An 18,593-nucleotide genomic window follows, 5' to 3' on the forward strand; every position below is an offset into this window, starting at 1 on the left:
CCCTGAATCTGGGTTTGGTTTTGTGGGTTTTTTTTTGGATGTGTGTTCAGGATAGTATTTCCTGGCTAATGACAAGCAGTTATATCTTCCTCCTCTCTCCCCACTCTTTACCCTTAAATAAACTCACTTCTTTGCCTTAACTGTTTAAGAATGAGTGAAAAGTGTTCTATTTTTATGTATCTACGGGCTCAAAAACTACAGCAAAAAAGCACCAGTTAAGAGCTATCATCATAAATATACATTCCTACCTAAAAAAGTTACAGATGTTTGAATATATTATATGGCAGAAAAATCTTCATAATTTACACATCAACTGAATCATGATTCTCCCCGAAACTGCCTTTAGTCACAAAGCTTGTCATTTCGTGTTGTTTGCTAAATTTGACAAAATAAAACCTGTTAACAAACATCAAAATGCATAATCAAACATATGTAGATTTGAACTATTCATTTTACAAAAAGACAAAGAAGTGACTTCTACTATCATTAGGTATAAACATGAAGATTGGTATCTCCCCTCCTCTTGTGGCTGGCAAAAAACTGACTTTTACTCTATACAAGCACTCTCAAATTGACACCTATACTATCATGTGATTTTGAAAAAAAGAACGATATTGTAACTTTTTTAATTGGACACATTAAAGTTTTTGAATAACGTGGCACCCACCTGTGCCAATTTGAATGGATTATCTCTGACAAACGACAAACTCTGTGAAGGAGACTGGTCTGAAACACCAATAATATTGAGTCCTTTTCTCTTCTCTCTCAGGCAAGCTTGTTGGTGTCTCTTTATTCTTTCCATCTGTTCCTCCACAGTCATTCGAGGCCGTGTGCTTTCTGCAAGACACAGCTGCTCCACTGCACTTCTTGGTCTTTCCTTAAATGGAAGAATATATATACACACACACATATATATATACACACACACATAAATATGTGTTTGTTTTAAAAAAACAAGGTTCTAAACTGTTTAGCTTATTAGAAAGATCACCTAAAGATTTTACTAAGAAGCAGAAAAATCGTGCACAAGTAACGTTTTCCTATGTCTGTGAAGAAAGTACAAACCCCAATCATTAATAAATGAACACCAAAATTCAAAATAAAAGGAAGGGATACTTTGCTTTTTTGAACAGTGGCATTACCACCATCAATGATAAACATTAGGAAAATGGGCAGATGCTCTCTCAAAGCCATCCTATTAAGCTGAAACAATTTACCAGACATTATACAACAGGCAAACACAAGTTACTTGACTGAGATAGAAACATAATCAAAATTTAATGATCCAGGACATTTATACTAGTTGATCTAATAGTGATTTCTGCCTTTTTATTTCAAGAACTGCAGCTGGGCATCACTTAATGGCAAGTGCAGGCTGAGACAGAATAAATTTATCACCACTTAAAAATATGTAATTCTAAGCATTATATTATTCCCAAAATAACAACCATCACTTTACCTACTCTGTTCTTGAAATTCACTGTTTTTCATTTAGGTCTGTATTTTGTATGACAGGAAAAAATTTCCTTGGGGCTAATCAGCTGCATTTAGTACATTCACAGTAACTGATTTCACTTCTGAAAAGCGGTGTGCTTTCTCCAGTCAACATCCTGTGAGTTTCTCTCTCCTCTCCCATTCTTCCTACAACTTTTCATTTTCTATTCATGCTGTAACTATGGCAAAAGTTTTCCTCTTTTTTTGTGTCAACTACATGTAGACATCTGTCTTCAACCCAGAGACTACAGACTCTCTAAACTGAAATCGCAGGCTAATTACCTACATATTGCTTACTGTATGCTTGCTTTCTGGCTGCTTTAGGTATTTCCCAAATCATCTTAGTAATGAAATAAATAAAAGCCAGTATTTTTTATGCAGGGCCCCAGAAGCCAAATACAAGTCCTTCAAGTTTTCACCTAAGATGCTTCATATCCTTTTAACTCAAGCCTGAGCTTCAGTACCTTAGCAGATCTATCATTACCATTCAGTTCTTGCCCAGTTTGAATGCCTCTATGCAGTTTAACATACATGAGCTTTACATTTTGTCATTCTTTCTACAGCAGCTGTCTCCATTAATCTGATTATTTTATTTTTATGACAGTGATTTTTTGAAAAAAAAAAAAATTACAAAGATAACTACCACTTTTGAATTTACTACAGAAATTAAACTTAGAAATTAACACATCACTATTCATTAATGTTCAAAGTTTATCTTAAAGTACCGTTCTTAGATCTATCTTCTTATTCTTCCTCAAAGTGACATAGGATGCGATTGTTGAAGACTCTGGTGTTGGTGATTTGGTCCTGGGTGGTACAACTCCCACAGGAAAATGTGAACCTGCAGAACAGTAAAGCAACATACTAAGTGCTATGCAAAACATTGCCCAAATACGTGTTGTTAGCCTTGGAAACTATTTTTCAAAAGACAGCAAAGATTTGAATGCCTATCAAGTCTGCTAATGTATGCAGGCAGATGGGTAGCCCCTGGCCTGAGGTTTAGCTACACAGCTGAACAGAACGCGGGAAACTGTTGCACATGGCACGAGAAACTGTTGGACATAAAAATAACAGTGAGAAACAGACACAAATTAGCGCTTTGTGGAATGGCAAGATTTCACAGATCTTTAAGGGGGAATCACATGAAAGATGGCCAAACATCACAGCTAATTGGATGGCCGTACTGGGGACTTTTTCTGGACTAGAGTTTGCAAGGCCAGCAGAGATCAGTGCTACCACTTACAGCCAAGCTTACCTAGACAGCGGTGTCAAAATACAAGACTTAGCAAAAGTAGGACTAATGAAGAAAAAGTAATTATGAGTGGGATGTTTATTTGGAAAGAAGCAAAGGCTGTGATAGGGAGGGGGCAAGGTGGATGGGAAAGAACAGGCATGGAATAACGGAGAGGAAGGGGAATAAAAGGCACCAGCTTTGCATAAACAAGCTGTTCGTCAGCACGCTTGCCTGATCAAGTCCCATGCCTCAGTATTGCGTTCTGTCCTATCTTCTTATTAAACTTTATTCTGTAAAATATTTTGCATGTGAGTATGCCTTCCCTTTTCTGTATGAGAGCGTGAGAGATGCTACTGATCCTCAGGCCAGGCTAGCTGGCGAGTAGGAGACAGCTACCGAGAGATCACAGGTCTGGGAGCCAAAGGCAGGAAAGGCTGCGGGCTGGCTACCAGAGGGACCGTAACTCTGGTCCTGCTAACCAGGGCAAACCTTTTGTCTCTGAGATGCTAACAAACTTCAGGGAAGACGGGATGGCAAATCAAACACAAGGCATGGGAGCCAGCTGTTCAAGAGACCTTTAGGTCTAGGATTCAGATGCTGGAGAGGTTAGAGGTACAGACAGTCGACAGGTGAAGATACTATAGGTCTACTCAGCTGCTGGAGGGACTCATTTGTGTGTGTGTGCACACGTGCTCATGTCTATGTATGTATGAGACCAGCTAGCAAGCTTTGAGCCTGGTGAGCTGGCGAGTGAGAACAGGATCATGCTGTTTGTGTTGCCCCATTTTCACGCAAGTGCTGGTCTTGCTTACACGGTGCCTGTAACACCACCACTCAAACCTGTTTGTGTTACCAGTTGTGGTTAGCCGAGCCTGTGCTTGTGCACAGCTGGGACTATATCCTCAGCCTCGCAGCTCGATGCACTTAGGGACAGGGAACTGCAGCAGCCAGGCACTGTCTGGTTGGGAGCTGAGGATATTCTGTGTCCCGATGTCCACTACATATTTGGCCTCTTGTAGTCATATCCACCACTAGTTTTTTAGAGAAACCCTGCCAAAATGTTATTAAGCTGGCAGAAAATTGGAGTAAGTTAAAACTTGCCAAAATACACAGATATAATTACATAACACATGCTTTGTTTTTGCTTCTTGATACATGCAGGAAATCAAACTATTGAAAATACTGTTTCCTTGCTGATTTTGCCTAAAAAACCAGATATGTCTTCTCTGATACGCAAATTATTTCTATTTGTTTTTCCTGAGGTTGCACAGATCTTAGAGGCTATATTGACTTGGTGAAGGCTCAACTCTTTCTCCAAATTGTTCGACAGTCTGACAAAACAGCCTAGAAGTATTTGAATGCCAAATCCATCATTCAAAACAAAACCTATAAAGCAACAGTTTGGGTGTCCTTTAGACATAAAAAGGATAAAACACAGCAAAAGTCCATTTTCCTTTTGAGTCACCTTTATGTACCACTCAGGTCATAAATATTTCTCTGTTTGCAGACAGCTGTACGGGTTACTTTACATATCCCCATTAAAACATTTCTCTTTGATTGCTGACATTTGAAAAAAGAGGGAAATGGCTGACATGAGAAGTGTCTGGGTACAGCAACGTGCACAATAAACTAGAAATTTTTTTTTAAATTTCCTCTGAATTTACTTGTTTTTAGAAACACCCTCAATAGGAAACTACATCATTTAAGTATGACTTCTTAAAACAGCAAGAAAGAAAAATTGCAGAGATGAGCTGCCTTTGTTTCCTTTTCAGCTTATAAACTGTTAAGATAGAATGGCATAAAAATGTTTGTGAACCAGCATATAGTTGTAGTGGCATACACACTATAAAAAACCCCAAACAACCAGGAATTTTTATATTTTTCCTACTGCATGGGGATTGTTACTACAAGTGAATGCCCAGAACAAGAAATATCTGTTAGAAAATTCACATGCTCAAAAAGTGTAGACAGGTTGATAAAATGCAGCTATGATAAACCCACTTTGCTCTGTTGTTTAAGAACATAAAAAGCCTCTCGCTGCTTGCTACCACTGCAGCTATTCTCTTCCTCACCCCTGAAGATTATTTATTTTAGAGGAATTTGTATTATAACTTTCCTTTGCTGAGGACTGGTTTTCTACAAATCGACATAATAAAATTATTTCTGCCTTTACAGAAGGAGATAGAAAGTAGATTGGGGTGCTCAGAAAGTATTGGTTTGCTTTATATAGTCAGCAGAGGCTTTCTTATAACATCTTGATAATTACTTTCCCTCTTGTCATAAATTAATACAAATAATGTGGAACACCACAGGTCAATAAAATCTAGGCATGTTGTCAGAAAGGCAAATTCCTCTATTTAGGTGGTTGATGATTACCAAATCTCAGGTTAAACCTTGCATTTTTCACCAACAAGTTAAAAGAAATTTAACATGTATCTTAAGTGAACCTTGTATGTCAGCAAATACCATGGTGAATTTGAATTGGCTAATTGCCTGGGAAGTGCAAGCTTACACCGAGCACATTGTTTACACCCAAACTATATGCTAACCTTAGTTTTAAAAACCTCCACTACCATTTGCTGAAAATAATACCCTTACATGATATTAGCTCTTGGTCAAATTCTAGTACTGTTACACCAACCTACTATGTGCATGCTTAGTCAAACTACCAGAACAGAAGGCAGTGGTCTTGCTGGCACTGGAAACATCACCTTTTACAGTGAAAAATGAATGGGTAAGTTTAGTCACTTTTAGTAAAAGTTCTTAATGTGGTTTTGGGAGGTGCTCAAGCTACTTTTCCGGAAGTCACCTTTAACAAACAATTCTGTGTGTTTTAACAAACAGAATTGAGAAGCACTTCCTGGTAAAAGACTCTACCAAGCAATTAGTAGGTTTTATGGAAGCTAGATGAAGAGAAGAATCTAAAGCATTTAGCAATTGCAAAGACCTTTATTGTCTGTACACTCCGAGGTCATGATCATTATTCCTATTATATCAGAGGACAGAAGGCAATTCAACAATTACAAGATTAAAAAAAGAAAAAGACATTGTTTCCCTGCCTTATGAGAGCCTGAAAATTCTGTGGTGCTGCCTTTTTGGACGTTCCGGCAACATAACATCGGGAGCTTGATTCAAAAACTGAGTAATTGTTCAAGGGCAAGAACATAAAATGGGTAATTGTTCAAGGGAATGGTGTGTGGGGAATGTGAGTGATGTGATTAGACATGGTGTCAATAAGGATTTCAGGGTTGTTGGTGAGTGTAATGTTTGATTTTTCTGCAGTGTAACTGACTGAAATCTTTCTCGTCATATAATTAAATCATTATTTTATTGTGGAAGCTGTTTCATCATATTAAGAAACGGACAGACTACAAAAAGTACAAAAGATGATATAGCTTCTATAACACAGTTAAAGCTTTGCATTCCTTGTGAGAAAGGCTGAGAAGTTGTAAACACCACGCCTGGGGACAAACCTTTAGCAGCAGACTCTGATTCTGAAATTTGTTCTGTTTTTTCTTCACCATTAGACTCATCCACTTCTGCTACTGTAGTTAACTCTGGTTCACTCTTATAAAGCCTATAATCAGGACCCTGAGGAACGACAAATTAAGAGGTGAATAAACAGGCATTTTCGTAAAAGCATTTATGTCTTAAGACTCAAAACAGTTATTTTGTGATGACTCTGCTCTCACTTTAAGACAATGTTTCATTGTTCAAGTGTGCTATTGAAGCAGTATTCTTCTGTAGTTAATTTGACTAATAACATTTGCAGACTTTTCAGAAATTACAGAAAAAAATTGCCATAAAAATGCGGGGGACTTTTTTCTTTTAGATAATCTGCAGGAAACAAATTTGTAGAAGGCTTCAGCAAAAACTGATTCTAAGCCTAGACTTTAAGAACTTGTGAGTAGAAGAATCTAAGTTTGTGAAATCTACTCTGACACAAGCATTTAAGTCTTAAGACATTATATATATGCGTAGAGTATATGACAGGAAAATGTGGAGAGCAAATGATGGAGCTTTACATAAAGCTAAGTAAACAAAAGTAAAACCAACACAAAAGTAGCCAGATGACAAAATAAAAACTGTGACTGTGCAAAGGAAGGAGGATGCTTCAAGAACAATGTGGCAGTTTAAGCCACTTACACAATAAGATCCATTTCTCTGATATCCTTGAACTTGGTGAATCTTCTTTTCTTCTGGCAGATGTACTGGGCCCCTGCTATAACAGAGCAAGGAGCTGCTATCACTGGGCAGAGGGGGGATTATGGGAGGATGCTCTGTAAAGTCATAGGACCGAGGGAGTGGAGGACGAGGTGGGACTACTTCCTCTTCCTAAAGATTGTAGAATAGTCACCTTATTTAGATGTGCACACCTGTTACAATTATTTATAACTTTAAAAGAAAAAATATATTACCATAGCTACACCAGCTATAGATTTTGAAATTAAAGGGACAACGTCACACTAAAAAAGAAAAGAAAAGAAAAAAAAAAAGGTTTAATTTTCTTTGGGTTTATTTGTTTTGGGTTTTTTTGTTTGTTCGCTTTTTAATTACTAGCGCCTAGACTGAAATATTTCAACAGTTTCATTATTCAACTTATCAATTTTTTTTCTAATTCTAACACCTGCATTTTCTGCTGGATATGTATGAACTTTAAATCATCCTCTTAAAAATTAAATTCAAGATATTTTTAAAGATTTTCAGATAAATTAGACTTCTAGAAAGTTCTGTAAGCCAAATATATATTGCATACACTATAGATAACCATGACAATGTCCCTTTAAAACTGTAACTTGCAGCCAGATTTTCAGAGGAATTAAACATTTTGGAGCTCCCACAATTTCAGCTGTTCTTGTGGGTGCTCTGGCCATCTGAGAACCAGGCTCAATATGTGAACAGACATATAAAGCAATGTATTTTTTCCCATGAAAAGTGTGGTGGGTAGAAAACAAATCCATAAATCAGGGTTTATATTTCTAGGGTAAGAGCCTAGGGAGGGGAAAATGTGAGAAACGGTAAAGAGAAACGTACTGGTGAGAATATAAAGACATAGAACAAATGAAAGTGTTAGAATTACTAGTGGAGATACCAAGTCTTCAAAACTAATTCATAATGCAGTATTTTCCCAGAAACATACTGAGTACATACTTCAGACATCCTTGAAACAATTATGATAATGTTCATTTTTATCATCGGTATATAAGAAATCCAATGATGTTAAGATGGTAAATATACTAAAACCATACCTCATTTTTATATTTAATAGTTGAAAACGTCCTTGATCCCATGATACCTGTTTGAAGGGAAAAGCACAGAAAGAAAGAGAAAACTTGATTTCAATAGACAGCTTTTAAAATATGAACAATAACCTGTTGGTATCAAATAAATACACAAAGCATCAACTTCAAATAGATTACTCTCTTCTTTTCTCAGCAATTGTACCATTTTTTCAAGCATACAAAAGCAACTACGGAGCTTATCCTTCAAAAACATGTATCATCCAGTCTCACTTCCTGTAAGATAAAAACACATTGGTTTACCTGCCTCTGAAGAGCTTCTCTGCTGTTTATGTTTACTTAAACCCTCCATGACATCTTGAATTCTCCACAGTTCCTTCTGAATCTGAGCACGCTGTATCCCTGCTGACTCAGTCTGCCAATAGATAAACAGCATATATAGGCAATACGTTAGCATACACTGGAAGTGGAAAAAAACAGAAAACCTTTTCCTTTCTTTAGACTGCCCTGCCATATTCTTTCCCAATGAAGGAAATTGAATGCAGTAATGACAGGCACTGTCCTTTACTGTAAAAGTGGAACATTCAAATATTGTCAGAAACAAAAAGGATTTTCATAAAACAAATCCCCAAAATTAATTTCATAATGTGTTAGTTAATTTGACAGCAATTTGCTAGTTCAGATTCCACTTAAGAATAGAGCTGTATCTACTGTCTCCAAAGAAAATCCAAGCATACTTTGCACAGGAGGTCTACATACAATGAAAGAAAACGATTTGTCAGTTCCAACCCTAACTTAGGTGGAAATGAACATGGTGTTTGCATACTGGCACATAAACCGTAGGCCTATTTGCATTTGTGGTCATGCATGCTTTGGAGTGCATAACACTAATTTCTCAGCTCTTGGGCTTTCTTGTAATCTCCCTTTCATAGCTGCATAGAAAATTAATCCCTGGAGCAAACAGCCTCTAACGCCTCCCAGCACGGACCACACCTGTCTGCCTGGTCCAGATAACCTCTGTCTGTCGGCGTCTGTCCAATTCCTCCACAGCTTGGCAGAGGTAAGAAGATACACATCAGAACTCTTCACATGCAAGACCCAAAGCAATGCCTAGAATCTTTTTTATTGTAATTTATTTTGATACAATGATTTAATTATATTTTTTAAAATTCAGTAAATGGAAGGATCTGTGTGAAGATTTACTGTGACTGTTACAGCAATTAAGGGCTGAGAAAACTACCCCTTTTCGGACCCCATCACTGAAACAGAAAGAGGATGCTTCCAGACACTGGAAGCCCAGTGCTGCAGCTTCAAAAAACACCAGGAAAAAACAGACCTCAGAACCTACACATTTTTAATTTCTTTTTATACCTTGTACGTTAATGCACCATATGTCCCCCTTTTTTTTCATTTGTGTAGTTTTTAAACAAAATCAGAAAATGAATGACTCAAGTGTACTTTAAGACCTATGCCACCTGAATTTCTCCAAGGCGATCAAGTTGCTCCTGCATGTGGTTCCTTGTTACAGTTACATCATACTCCAATTTATCATATTCTCTCCAAGCTCTTTCCAGTTCCTAAGTATATAAAAAAAGTAAAGAATTACAGATGCACACTCAAGTAAAAAAAAAAAAAAAAAAAAAAAAGAAAAGAAAGGTGTATTTATTTTCTTTATTCAGTGGCATGAAACTTCAGGAAGTAATGCATAAATACATATCAGCAATAAATAAGTATGTATTTTTGAGAATGCAATGTTTAAACAGCTTCTTGATTTTCTAATGATACAGAATGGAATTCAAACAAACAGCACTTTGTCTTTTCACAAACAGAAAAGACAGGCAAGGGTAAAATCTTCAGAATACATCTTTATAGTTGGCAGGCATGTGGGTCTTAAGCCATCCTTCCATAGAAGAAGAAAACCCACAAAAATGGATGCAAATTTGTCTCTTTTATCACATAGAATACATATATGTGAGTACACAGCATGTGCATTTATATATATAATGTATTATATGCAAGACAAATATAAGTCTCCCAACCCAGCCTATAAGGTTACCGGTGAATGCCCCAGTCCTGCTAGTACACCAGTACCTATGTATGTAAAGCACCAGAAGGGAGAAGGTGCAAAAAGAAAATCATCTTTGAGGTCAGCTCTGCCACCTCACTTTTGAAGCCTTCATCAAGCAATTTACTCAATTTAGCATAAATTAATAAGTGAATGAGGAAAAGTATATCTTGAAGATTTCCTTTCTCCAAATTCCCTTTTCTTTGCCCAATCAATTCCTTTCGCAACATAATCTAACATTCCGACTAAACCCAGTATTTCAAGGCCTACTTCATAACCACTGGAATTTGCACAGAAATACCTTTTTGGATACATATATATATAAGTAGGCAAAAATGATTCTTTGCCTTCTCACTTCAGTATAGAAACCATCACGAAGTGGAAAAGGACAGTACATAAAAAAAAAAAAAAAGGAATGAAAAGGAATTGCTAAGTTTTCTTTTAAAGTGTGTAGCTGGAAAGATCACTTAAATATAATGGCCCAGTATTAAGAGAGACCATGACAGTATAATCTTTTATACTTTTCATCCTGCGGCTGCTTTTGCTTAAAATAAGTCACCTATCTGATTGAATATCTGAAAGTTTTTGCTTGCTAATACATTGCCATCACATAAAATAGCTTATTTGCATTATTCACTACTTTTGTAATCAATTTTTCATATTTTAAATATGAAAGTTACCACACCAATTAAAGTCAGTATGCACTTATTCCTGTCCAGGGGAAAAAAAAAAAAAAAAGAAAGAAACACTACTCAATGAATACAGTGAAAAGATCATTTTCCAGCTGCCTTTGACAAAAAACCAAGCAAGTAAAAGACAACTGAGTTTTATTGGAACATAATGAAAAATAACCAAAGTCAACCCCATTAAAGATATGAACATGAAGATAATCGTTTAACACTTCATTGAGTTTTACTGGCAAGAACATATTACTTACTGCAGTAGCTCGCGATACTTCTCGACAAGTGCTAAGCAGTCCGTTCTGCAAGTCATCTCTCTGTAAGACTACGCTCTGTATGGCTGCGGGATTATCTGCATTCATTTCTATCTCCTGACTTGCTGATAGCAAAGCTTGCTCAAGCGTGTACTATTATAATAAAAAGAATTATTTTTAATGTTCTGCATCATTGCGCTGATTTTAGTGTTATTTCAGTTATCAATGTTCTGATAATAAGCATGTAAAATAACATCCACTTTAGGTAATAAATACAATTGTCCTACTTTCTCCTTGTGCAGCTGTTGAAGCTTCTCCTCCAGTGCTTGTACAACTTTCTCTTGTTCACATAAACGGCTAAGCTTAGCCTAATACATAACAGAAAATTTTTGCAATTAGGATTTCATTTTTAACATCTTCAGTAATCAAAATGTAACTTGATCAAATCATTTCACGAATCTATATAAAAAATTATTACCACAAAATATGAATTCTAAAACTATGAAGGCAGTCTTGCATTTTTAAATTTACCTTAAGAAACCCTCTTAAGATACTATGAAATAAGTGTTATTATATATTATAACTTCAAACAGCATGGTTCAAAACTTATAATTTATGAGTCTAGAGATAAATCTTTACAACTTAAGAAGAAGTATTGAAAACTGCTACAATTTCCGTATTTCTCAGTATAATAAAGAATATTATATACATTCACAGGCTTTCCCATGGTTTATCTCAGGTGGTAGTTTTTAATAGTTAGCTACTAGTACTAAGTAGTACCTTAACTAACTACTACCATAAACTAGTTACTGTCAATGCTCTGCTCTGTTTTAGCTGTGACTGACGCTTGGCTATGACTAACACTGTTCCATTCCAGCTCCAGTTTGAGCAAATAACCGTTCAGGGCACTCTAACCAATTTGAAACAGTTGACTTTTCTATTGGAACAAAGTTTTTGGTTCAGTTTGTGCTGCTCTGATTTTTTAACTCTAAGATAACATTAGAAGACTGCTTTCTTTTTAACTCTTAAAATAATATCCCTTACATCTTTATGTCTACTCTTAGTTGCATTGTGCAAGCATGACTAGACATGCATATGTATGCATATACAGTAGGATGATATGTGTGTATTTTTCACCACCAATTTTACACCAAGTCCCTTTTCTTTACTAACTAGCAACCCAATACTCTCAGTGGTAACTACCCATGCCAAATTGCAGTTTTGGAGCACAGTCCTGTCTCCTGAGAAATTACATCTCATGCTTATAAGTGAGCTACAGGTGCAGAGTTTTTCCCTTCTAAAGTAATTAATTCTTTTCTAGAAGCAATTAACTTTTGAACACATACAATACTCAAAATTTAAATTTAATGCTTCCTGCAAGTTAGAAGCTTATTACAAAAAGAGTCTTATGCCCCTCAATTCCACAAAGCAATTTCTGTTGGTAATCACCTATATGAAATGCATTTCAAACCCAAAAGTCAAGGGGAAAATTATTACCAAAATAAAGAGACAAACACCAGCATTTCCAAGGAAGAAGAAATACAAATGACTTACATCAATATCCAGCTCTTCAGTTCTATATTTGTATAGTGTACCCCTACATTCTTCTTGTGTTAACTATAAGGAAGAATAATATTGCCATAAAACAACTTAATTGGACTATGAAAATGAAACTACTGTTCAGCTTAAGAGTTTTAATACAGAAATCAGCTTTTGCTTGACAGTCAGACATACCACACTGAGCAATGTATTTTAGCCAATATATATTAATGAAGATAAGTAAATGGGAGGTCAAGCAGACTGTCAGTAGAAAGTTGCATTAACTTAATAGGCAATGTTTCTAATGCAAACTGGATTTTTAAAGATGCACAACTAAATCAAACATGGATTATGTAGAAAGATGAAGCTACCAGAATACACCTAGACACAGTTACACATCATTATGTAAGTTTTCTTATGTACATTCTAAATACTGGGGCTCGTTCCACTTGGAAATAATCACTCTAGGGCCACTAAGGTCAAGTGTATTCACAAGGAGCATGTTCTGATGTGAACCTGAAATCAGAACAGAATGACCAAAGTATACAAAATACGTCTAAAATACCTTGTTAGACATATGCCCAATAAGTGCCACCAATACCTTTCTACCGGCTTTTTCAGATGGATTCCCTGCCCTCCAACAGCACTACCAGAAATGCCATAAAAGTAAGCCCTTCTATTTTAGCTTTGCATCTAGGCAAACTTGTCTCTCCATGCCAGTTAGCATGTAAGGTATCCTCAAACTACTTTCACACAGCTCCCCACATGAAGTCCTTAACTTTTTCAGACTCTGAACTGACCAGTAACAAGATCTAAAAATATTTTACATGAAAAAAGGTAGCTTCCCATTTTAGAATGGACTGTCACAAAGTAACTACTTAATGCCCTATACAGCTAGGATTAGCATAACACTATCAGCCTTAGTGTTCTATTTAATTAAGAACATGCGTGCATTGAGGCCCAACATAGATGCTTTCCTTTCATCTATCTGTCATAATTAGGTCATCATGACTCAATAGTGCAAGAAAGACTATAAAAACACAAGTCCATTTTGAAGGACAATTATAAATACAAGGACTAGGGAAGGGTTAATCAGACAAACATTCCAAACAAACAATAAATCTTCAACACACTTAAGTGTTTCATTTCAAGACATTATGTCCACATACCTCATGCAAATGCACCTGGTGACAATTTAAAAGTATGTATAGTGTATTAAAACCACATAGGAACTTTCTTTGAAATGGACATTTTATGAAAATGAGTGTTGGAGTATGAAAAAAGCCACAGCACTTTTGCACCTCATGAATGTCACAAAAATTAAGATATCCATTTAAACTCCTAATATTGTAGAGTTGTGTTTTTTAACTGTTGATTTTATCACAATGAGAGAAAAATGAGGAATGGAAATATTTAAAAAAAACCAACTCATAAACATGGCCAAATGTCTTTAACTTAGAGAGAAAATCTAGTTATATTTCACAACATAAAGATTTTACATAACAAAGATTATACCCTATTAGATAAATACAACTTCCCAAGACATGGCTCAGCATTTTATATGGCTTGCCTGGAAAGATATCATGTTACTTTTTCAAGCCAGTATTTTTTTTTACACATTTTTTTAAAAAGAGAACTTTTTATTTTTTGCATTTCACCCTTAATTATAGCTGAGTTTAACACAGCTTGCCAATTCAGCATCCTTATCCCTGCCTACCTCCTAAAAGGAACATATTTTATGTATTCAGAGAAGAAAACCACATTTTCAAGGAACACTATACACGTGCTAATTCTTCTTATTAAAATCCTTCCACACTTAAAATTGCTGCCAACTTCTTGCTTTTGTCAGCAGTACTAGTTTCCCACAATAGGCACTGCTGGAGAGCCACTTCATTTCAACTTTTCTACTTCAACATTTTATATGTAGACTGAGCACAAAACCTCTAAAAATAGTATGAAACACTTAATCAGTCTCCGACAAAACAGCAGCTTCTCTTTCCACAGCACATCTATATATCAGCTTAAGGCAAAAAGTGCAGAATGCTATTGCATCCTACTGGAATTATGAGAGGAACAGCAGTAGACAAAATGCAATTAAACATTACAAGAAAGGTTAACAACCTCATAACCCTGGAAAATGCATTATAACAGCTCCAACGATCAAGTTATCAAAATGTATTTTATGTCACGTTCAACAAACGCCTCTCTCACCAAATCATTTCTACAAATACTTGTACCAGGACAGTAATTTCAGATCAAGAGTGCCACCTACTGAACCAACGACATGACTTGCTGATGGCTTCTACGCTTTCCCCCGACATTTGCCTACTCGAATACAAAAAATTCCATCCCTCTTGATGTGATGAAATACACTGCACAGCTCCAAAACATTCAGGAGCAACACCCTCAATACCTACAAACAGAACTTGCCATTCCTGACATGCAAACTACACACACAGAACTTGGCCAAACGTGTATCTTACATGTAAAAAGCTACAGTGACCTTAATTGAATCTCCATTTTGTGTTAGAAACAATTTGTTTTAACAATTTGTTAGCTACTGTACAGTCCCCATCTCCATTAAACGCCAAGATGAATCACAGATGTGGATAAATCTACCACAATGGACACAATATAAAATGTCCTTAGAGGAATTTTTTTTTCCAAATAAATGCAGATTAGGCAAATCTCTCTCTTGAGACATAAAGGGTTAAACCTATTTAAGCAGTCAAGATTAAAAACATTCCAGTGACAGTACTATTTCATTACCTTATAAGCTATTTTCAGATTCCACTAGCCATTTTGATTCAACAAATACATGGCAGGCAATTTCACACTCTGAGAGCACACTGAGCACCTCTGCAAAATACTGCACTTAGGAAATTAAAACAGGACAATCTAAGACATATTGTGGGGAGCACGAAGTTAAAGTCAGACTTCCAAGAGGCTTTTTTTGTTTTTTTCTTTTTTGAAGTACTTCTTACAATCAGGAAGCAGGGCAAACGGGCATTTACCCCACAGTAAGCAAGATTCTCTTCTAATTGTGCATAACATGACAGATAACATTGCAAATACAAATTGGAAATAAAAGATTTTTAGCTCAAATGCAATCATCCTGTGTTTGTAACACGACCTGAAAAATATTTCTACCTACAAATCTCAAAATCTACCATGCATAACAGTTTAAATGCATGCAGCTGCAACAATAATACTATTAATACTAAGATTAATATTATTATTAATAAAAAATAATAATAGCCATAAACAAGATCTCCCTATCCTTACAGGAGCAAAAACCCAAGGACTATTTTAATACATTTTAAATATATTAAGAATAATAATCCAAGCAAAGACTTGGTGTTACGTTGTTGCGCTCAGATGTTTTTCCCTTTTTAGGGAACTCACACACATAAGAGGAACTGAGGATAATTCTACTTTTTAAAATCATCATATACTGCTTTAGAAAAGAAGATTAACTCTCCTCACCTAGCATTAGAAAGAAATAATAACATAAACAAGGTAGAAATGGGTGGGTCCAGGCTGTAAAAAGTCTCCATTTTTCTCATCTTTATATATGGAATCATTGTCCTGGCTTATACTTGCAAATTTACAGTACAGTCTGTAGACTGATGTAAGTCAAAGTGATTTAAATAACTGTGAAGATGTAACAAATCACAAAAATGTGTTATAAATTACACATTAGAAATAGTATGTATTTTAGCTATTTTACTAAAGTACAAGTGAACAGGAAGACACCTTAATTTTTAATTAATTACAAGCTTTTCTTGCTTTCCTTTGCTTAACTCTAAATGAGCACAGTCATAAAACTTAACTGGATAAATTGAAGCAAAGAAACCTCCTTTCTTTGTACCCACAGGAATAGTTACTGTCATCAGAAACTAGTTTATCATCTTGACAACAAAACGGGTTTCAGTTGCTTACACAGAGGCTTCTCCCAATTGTTTACATAGTTTTAAAACTGCATCGGGAAAGATGACTAGCAAAAAATATATATTCTTTTATTGGAATAATAAAAAAAAGTGTACGTTGTTTAAACTTCAAATAGGTTCCCAGAATTTTAAACTGGTTAGTTTTCAATTACAAAAGTTTAGAAGACGATTTAGGTAGGGAAATTTTTAGTGTATTTTTCTCTTTTCCTGGAAATCAGTTGACACAGTATTTCATATCGGAAACTTCATCCATGAAAGCAGAAAGTCTTGCTGTTCTCCAGCTTGTGCAAATCTTCTGCCCAAGCCTGCCAACATGTCACAAAAACTCTGACCTGAAGAAACCACATCCCCAGTGACAAAAGGTTATTCAATCTTCATGACCTGTTGGTTTCATTGTTTCTTTGACAAGAATGTCAAAAAAGGTGCTTATCCAGTGTCAAATCGGAAGCAGCAGGTACGTCTACAAGGTGAAGGCAGTGCTGTGTAGCAATACCTTAGCTGATGGCATGCTTTGCCACGACAGCACTCTGAAATTTTCTGGTATCTTTAAATAAGTGGGCAGACGAGCCCAGCCACAGCTATACCGCAGGTGTGTCTATAGGAGTATTAGAAGCTGAGCTAGTTTACCCTGACACCTCCAAAGCACCTTTGGTCATGTTTTGGTATGTTGACTTACTGGTCTTACATACGCTATTACAGAAAATTGATTTGCTTTCAAAAAATTGTAACAGCTACGCTTCTTGGGGGTGTGGGGTGGGGGGGTGGAAGAGAAAACACAATTTCATCTAGGGCTTGAGGGCACCTTACTTCTCCCATTCCTCTCCCAAACAGCTCCTTCAGGTTTCCAAGTTAAAGCTCCTAGTTTACACACAGGAGCACAAATTGCACGATCCCGAAATCAAAGTCACAACCCAACCTCCTTTGGAAAGCTGAAATTTTTCTTACAACTTTTCTGGATCACAATCAATCTACTATGTGAAGCTGACGTCCAGAAAAAATGAAACATGACATTAAGGCAGACTTTTTTAGAAACAGGGCAAAGCATTAACCACTACCACATTACTGTTTTACACGGCAGAACATCTCCTTTCCTTCAACCTGTGCAACCTTTTTATGTCATTTTGGTTCACAAGGGCATAATTGCAAGCGTAAGGGAACAGGTCAGATACTCCCTTGTGACTAGCAGCCAGAATTGCACACCTCACCTGCTGCAAAATTATCATAGTCCTTTACAGAAGAACACCATCTTTGTTGCAGTTGAGGCTAGAAACTTCTTAAACATTCCCTGATGTGACAGCAGCTGCTCAATTAAGCACCGGTATCCCTAAGACTGCAGTGCCAACAGATATGTATTGGCCATGCTCATAAGTTAATGCAGGTCTCAACTCACAGACAATATTTCCATTCACATTTCTGATTCTTCTTCCATCTTACCATTTACAACCATCGCTAGATACTCTGTAAGTGTGCACGGTTAAGTCTGCTGTGACTTTATGAACAGACACTGCCTTTTGGATTTACAGTCCCCAGATCAAAGTATTTTTGATCCTTCCTTTCTCCAGTGGCTAAAGGCTTGGTAGGTACAAACAAAAACTTGTAAATCCACTTCCTAGAACAAAACAAAATTGCCAGAAATGACCAGGTAAACGCCACTCACATGCTTTTGTAGTGGTCAAAAGAAAGAAGCACCTTTGAACACTAATTGCAGAGAATCATGCTAAGACAAATGTTGGAAGCTTATTGAAAATTTTATGAATTTACTGGACACCTGCATAAAACATCAACTACTTAAATCATCTAGACAGAAAGAGTAATTCAAAAGTGTACATTTAATACTTAACAACAAAAACGCAGCAAAAGCCATGCTAACGATATTGCAGCATTTTATAAAGCATGGATGACTTGTGGTTTTCCAAAGCAAATAAGAGAAACACCAATGTTATGAATAAATCTGAGGAACAACCAAAACTGTCACTAAGGAAAATTTTCGCAGATGATAAAGCAATTTCATTCACTATCCAAGACCTTACTTGCTGGTACAGTTGCGGTCTTAGCGCCGAGTTCTCAATCATAGTGTGAACCATGGTGATTAAAGGTTCATTCTCTTTCATCTATTTCAAATCAGGAGGAGCATACA

General features: G+C 36.2%; 1 protein-coding gene across 15 annotated transcripts in view; it reads right to left on the bottom strand.

Annotated features, from left to right (window-relative positions):
* PLEKHA5 (pleckstrin homology domain containing A5) overlaps positions 1 to 18,593 on the bottom strand; it is a 170,839-nt gene that overhangs the window by 13,366 nt on the left and 138,880 nt on the right. For 5 of the 15 annotated variants that reach the window (XM_040595029.1, XM_040595028.1, XM_040595032.1 and 2 more), the window contains 9 exons: positions 12,522 to 12,584; positions 11,255 to 11,335; positions 10,971 to 11,120; positions 9,444 to 9,545; positions 8,272 to 8,383; positions 7,978 to 8,024; positions 6,202 to 6,319; positions 2,220 to 2,335; positions 668 to 877 (listed from right to left, as the gene is read on the bottom strand). In XM_040595029.1, the coding sequence (XP_040450963.1) occupies positions 668 to 877; positions 2,220 to 2,335; positions 6,202 to 6,319; positions 7,978 to 8,024; positions 8,272 to 8,383; positions 9,444 to 9,545; positions 10,971 to 11,120; positions 11,255 to 11,335; positions 12,522 to 12,584 (999 nt within the window). Of the gene's footprint in view, positions 1 to 667; positions 878 to 2,219; positions 2,336 to 6,201; positions 6,320 to 6,874; positions 7,064 to 7,146; positions 7,195 to 7,977; positions 8,025 to 8,271; positions 8,384 to 9,443; positions 9,546 to 10,970; positions 11,121 to 11,254; positions 11,336 to 12,521; positions 12,585 to 18,486; positions 18,568 to 18,593 lie in introns of those variants that run through there. The other 10 variants (XM_040595030.1, XM_040595027.1, XM_040595024.1 and 7 more) reach the window with 5 other exon arrangements.

This window comes from Falco naumanni, chromosome 5, assembly GCF_017639655.2.
Source record: "Falco naumanni isolate bFalNau1 chromosome 5, bFalNau1.pat, whole genome shotgun sequence".
Taxonomy (NCBI): Eukaryota; Metazoa; Chordata; class Aves; order Falconiformes; family Falconidae; genus Falco; species Falco naumanni.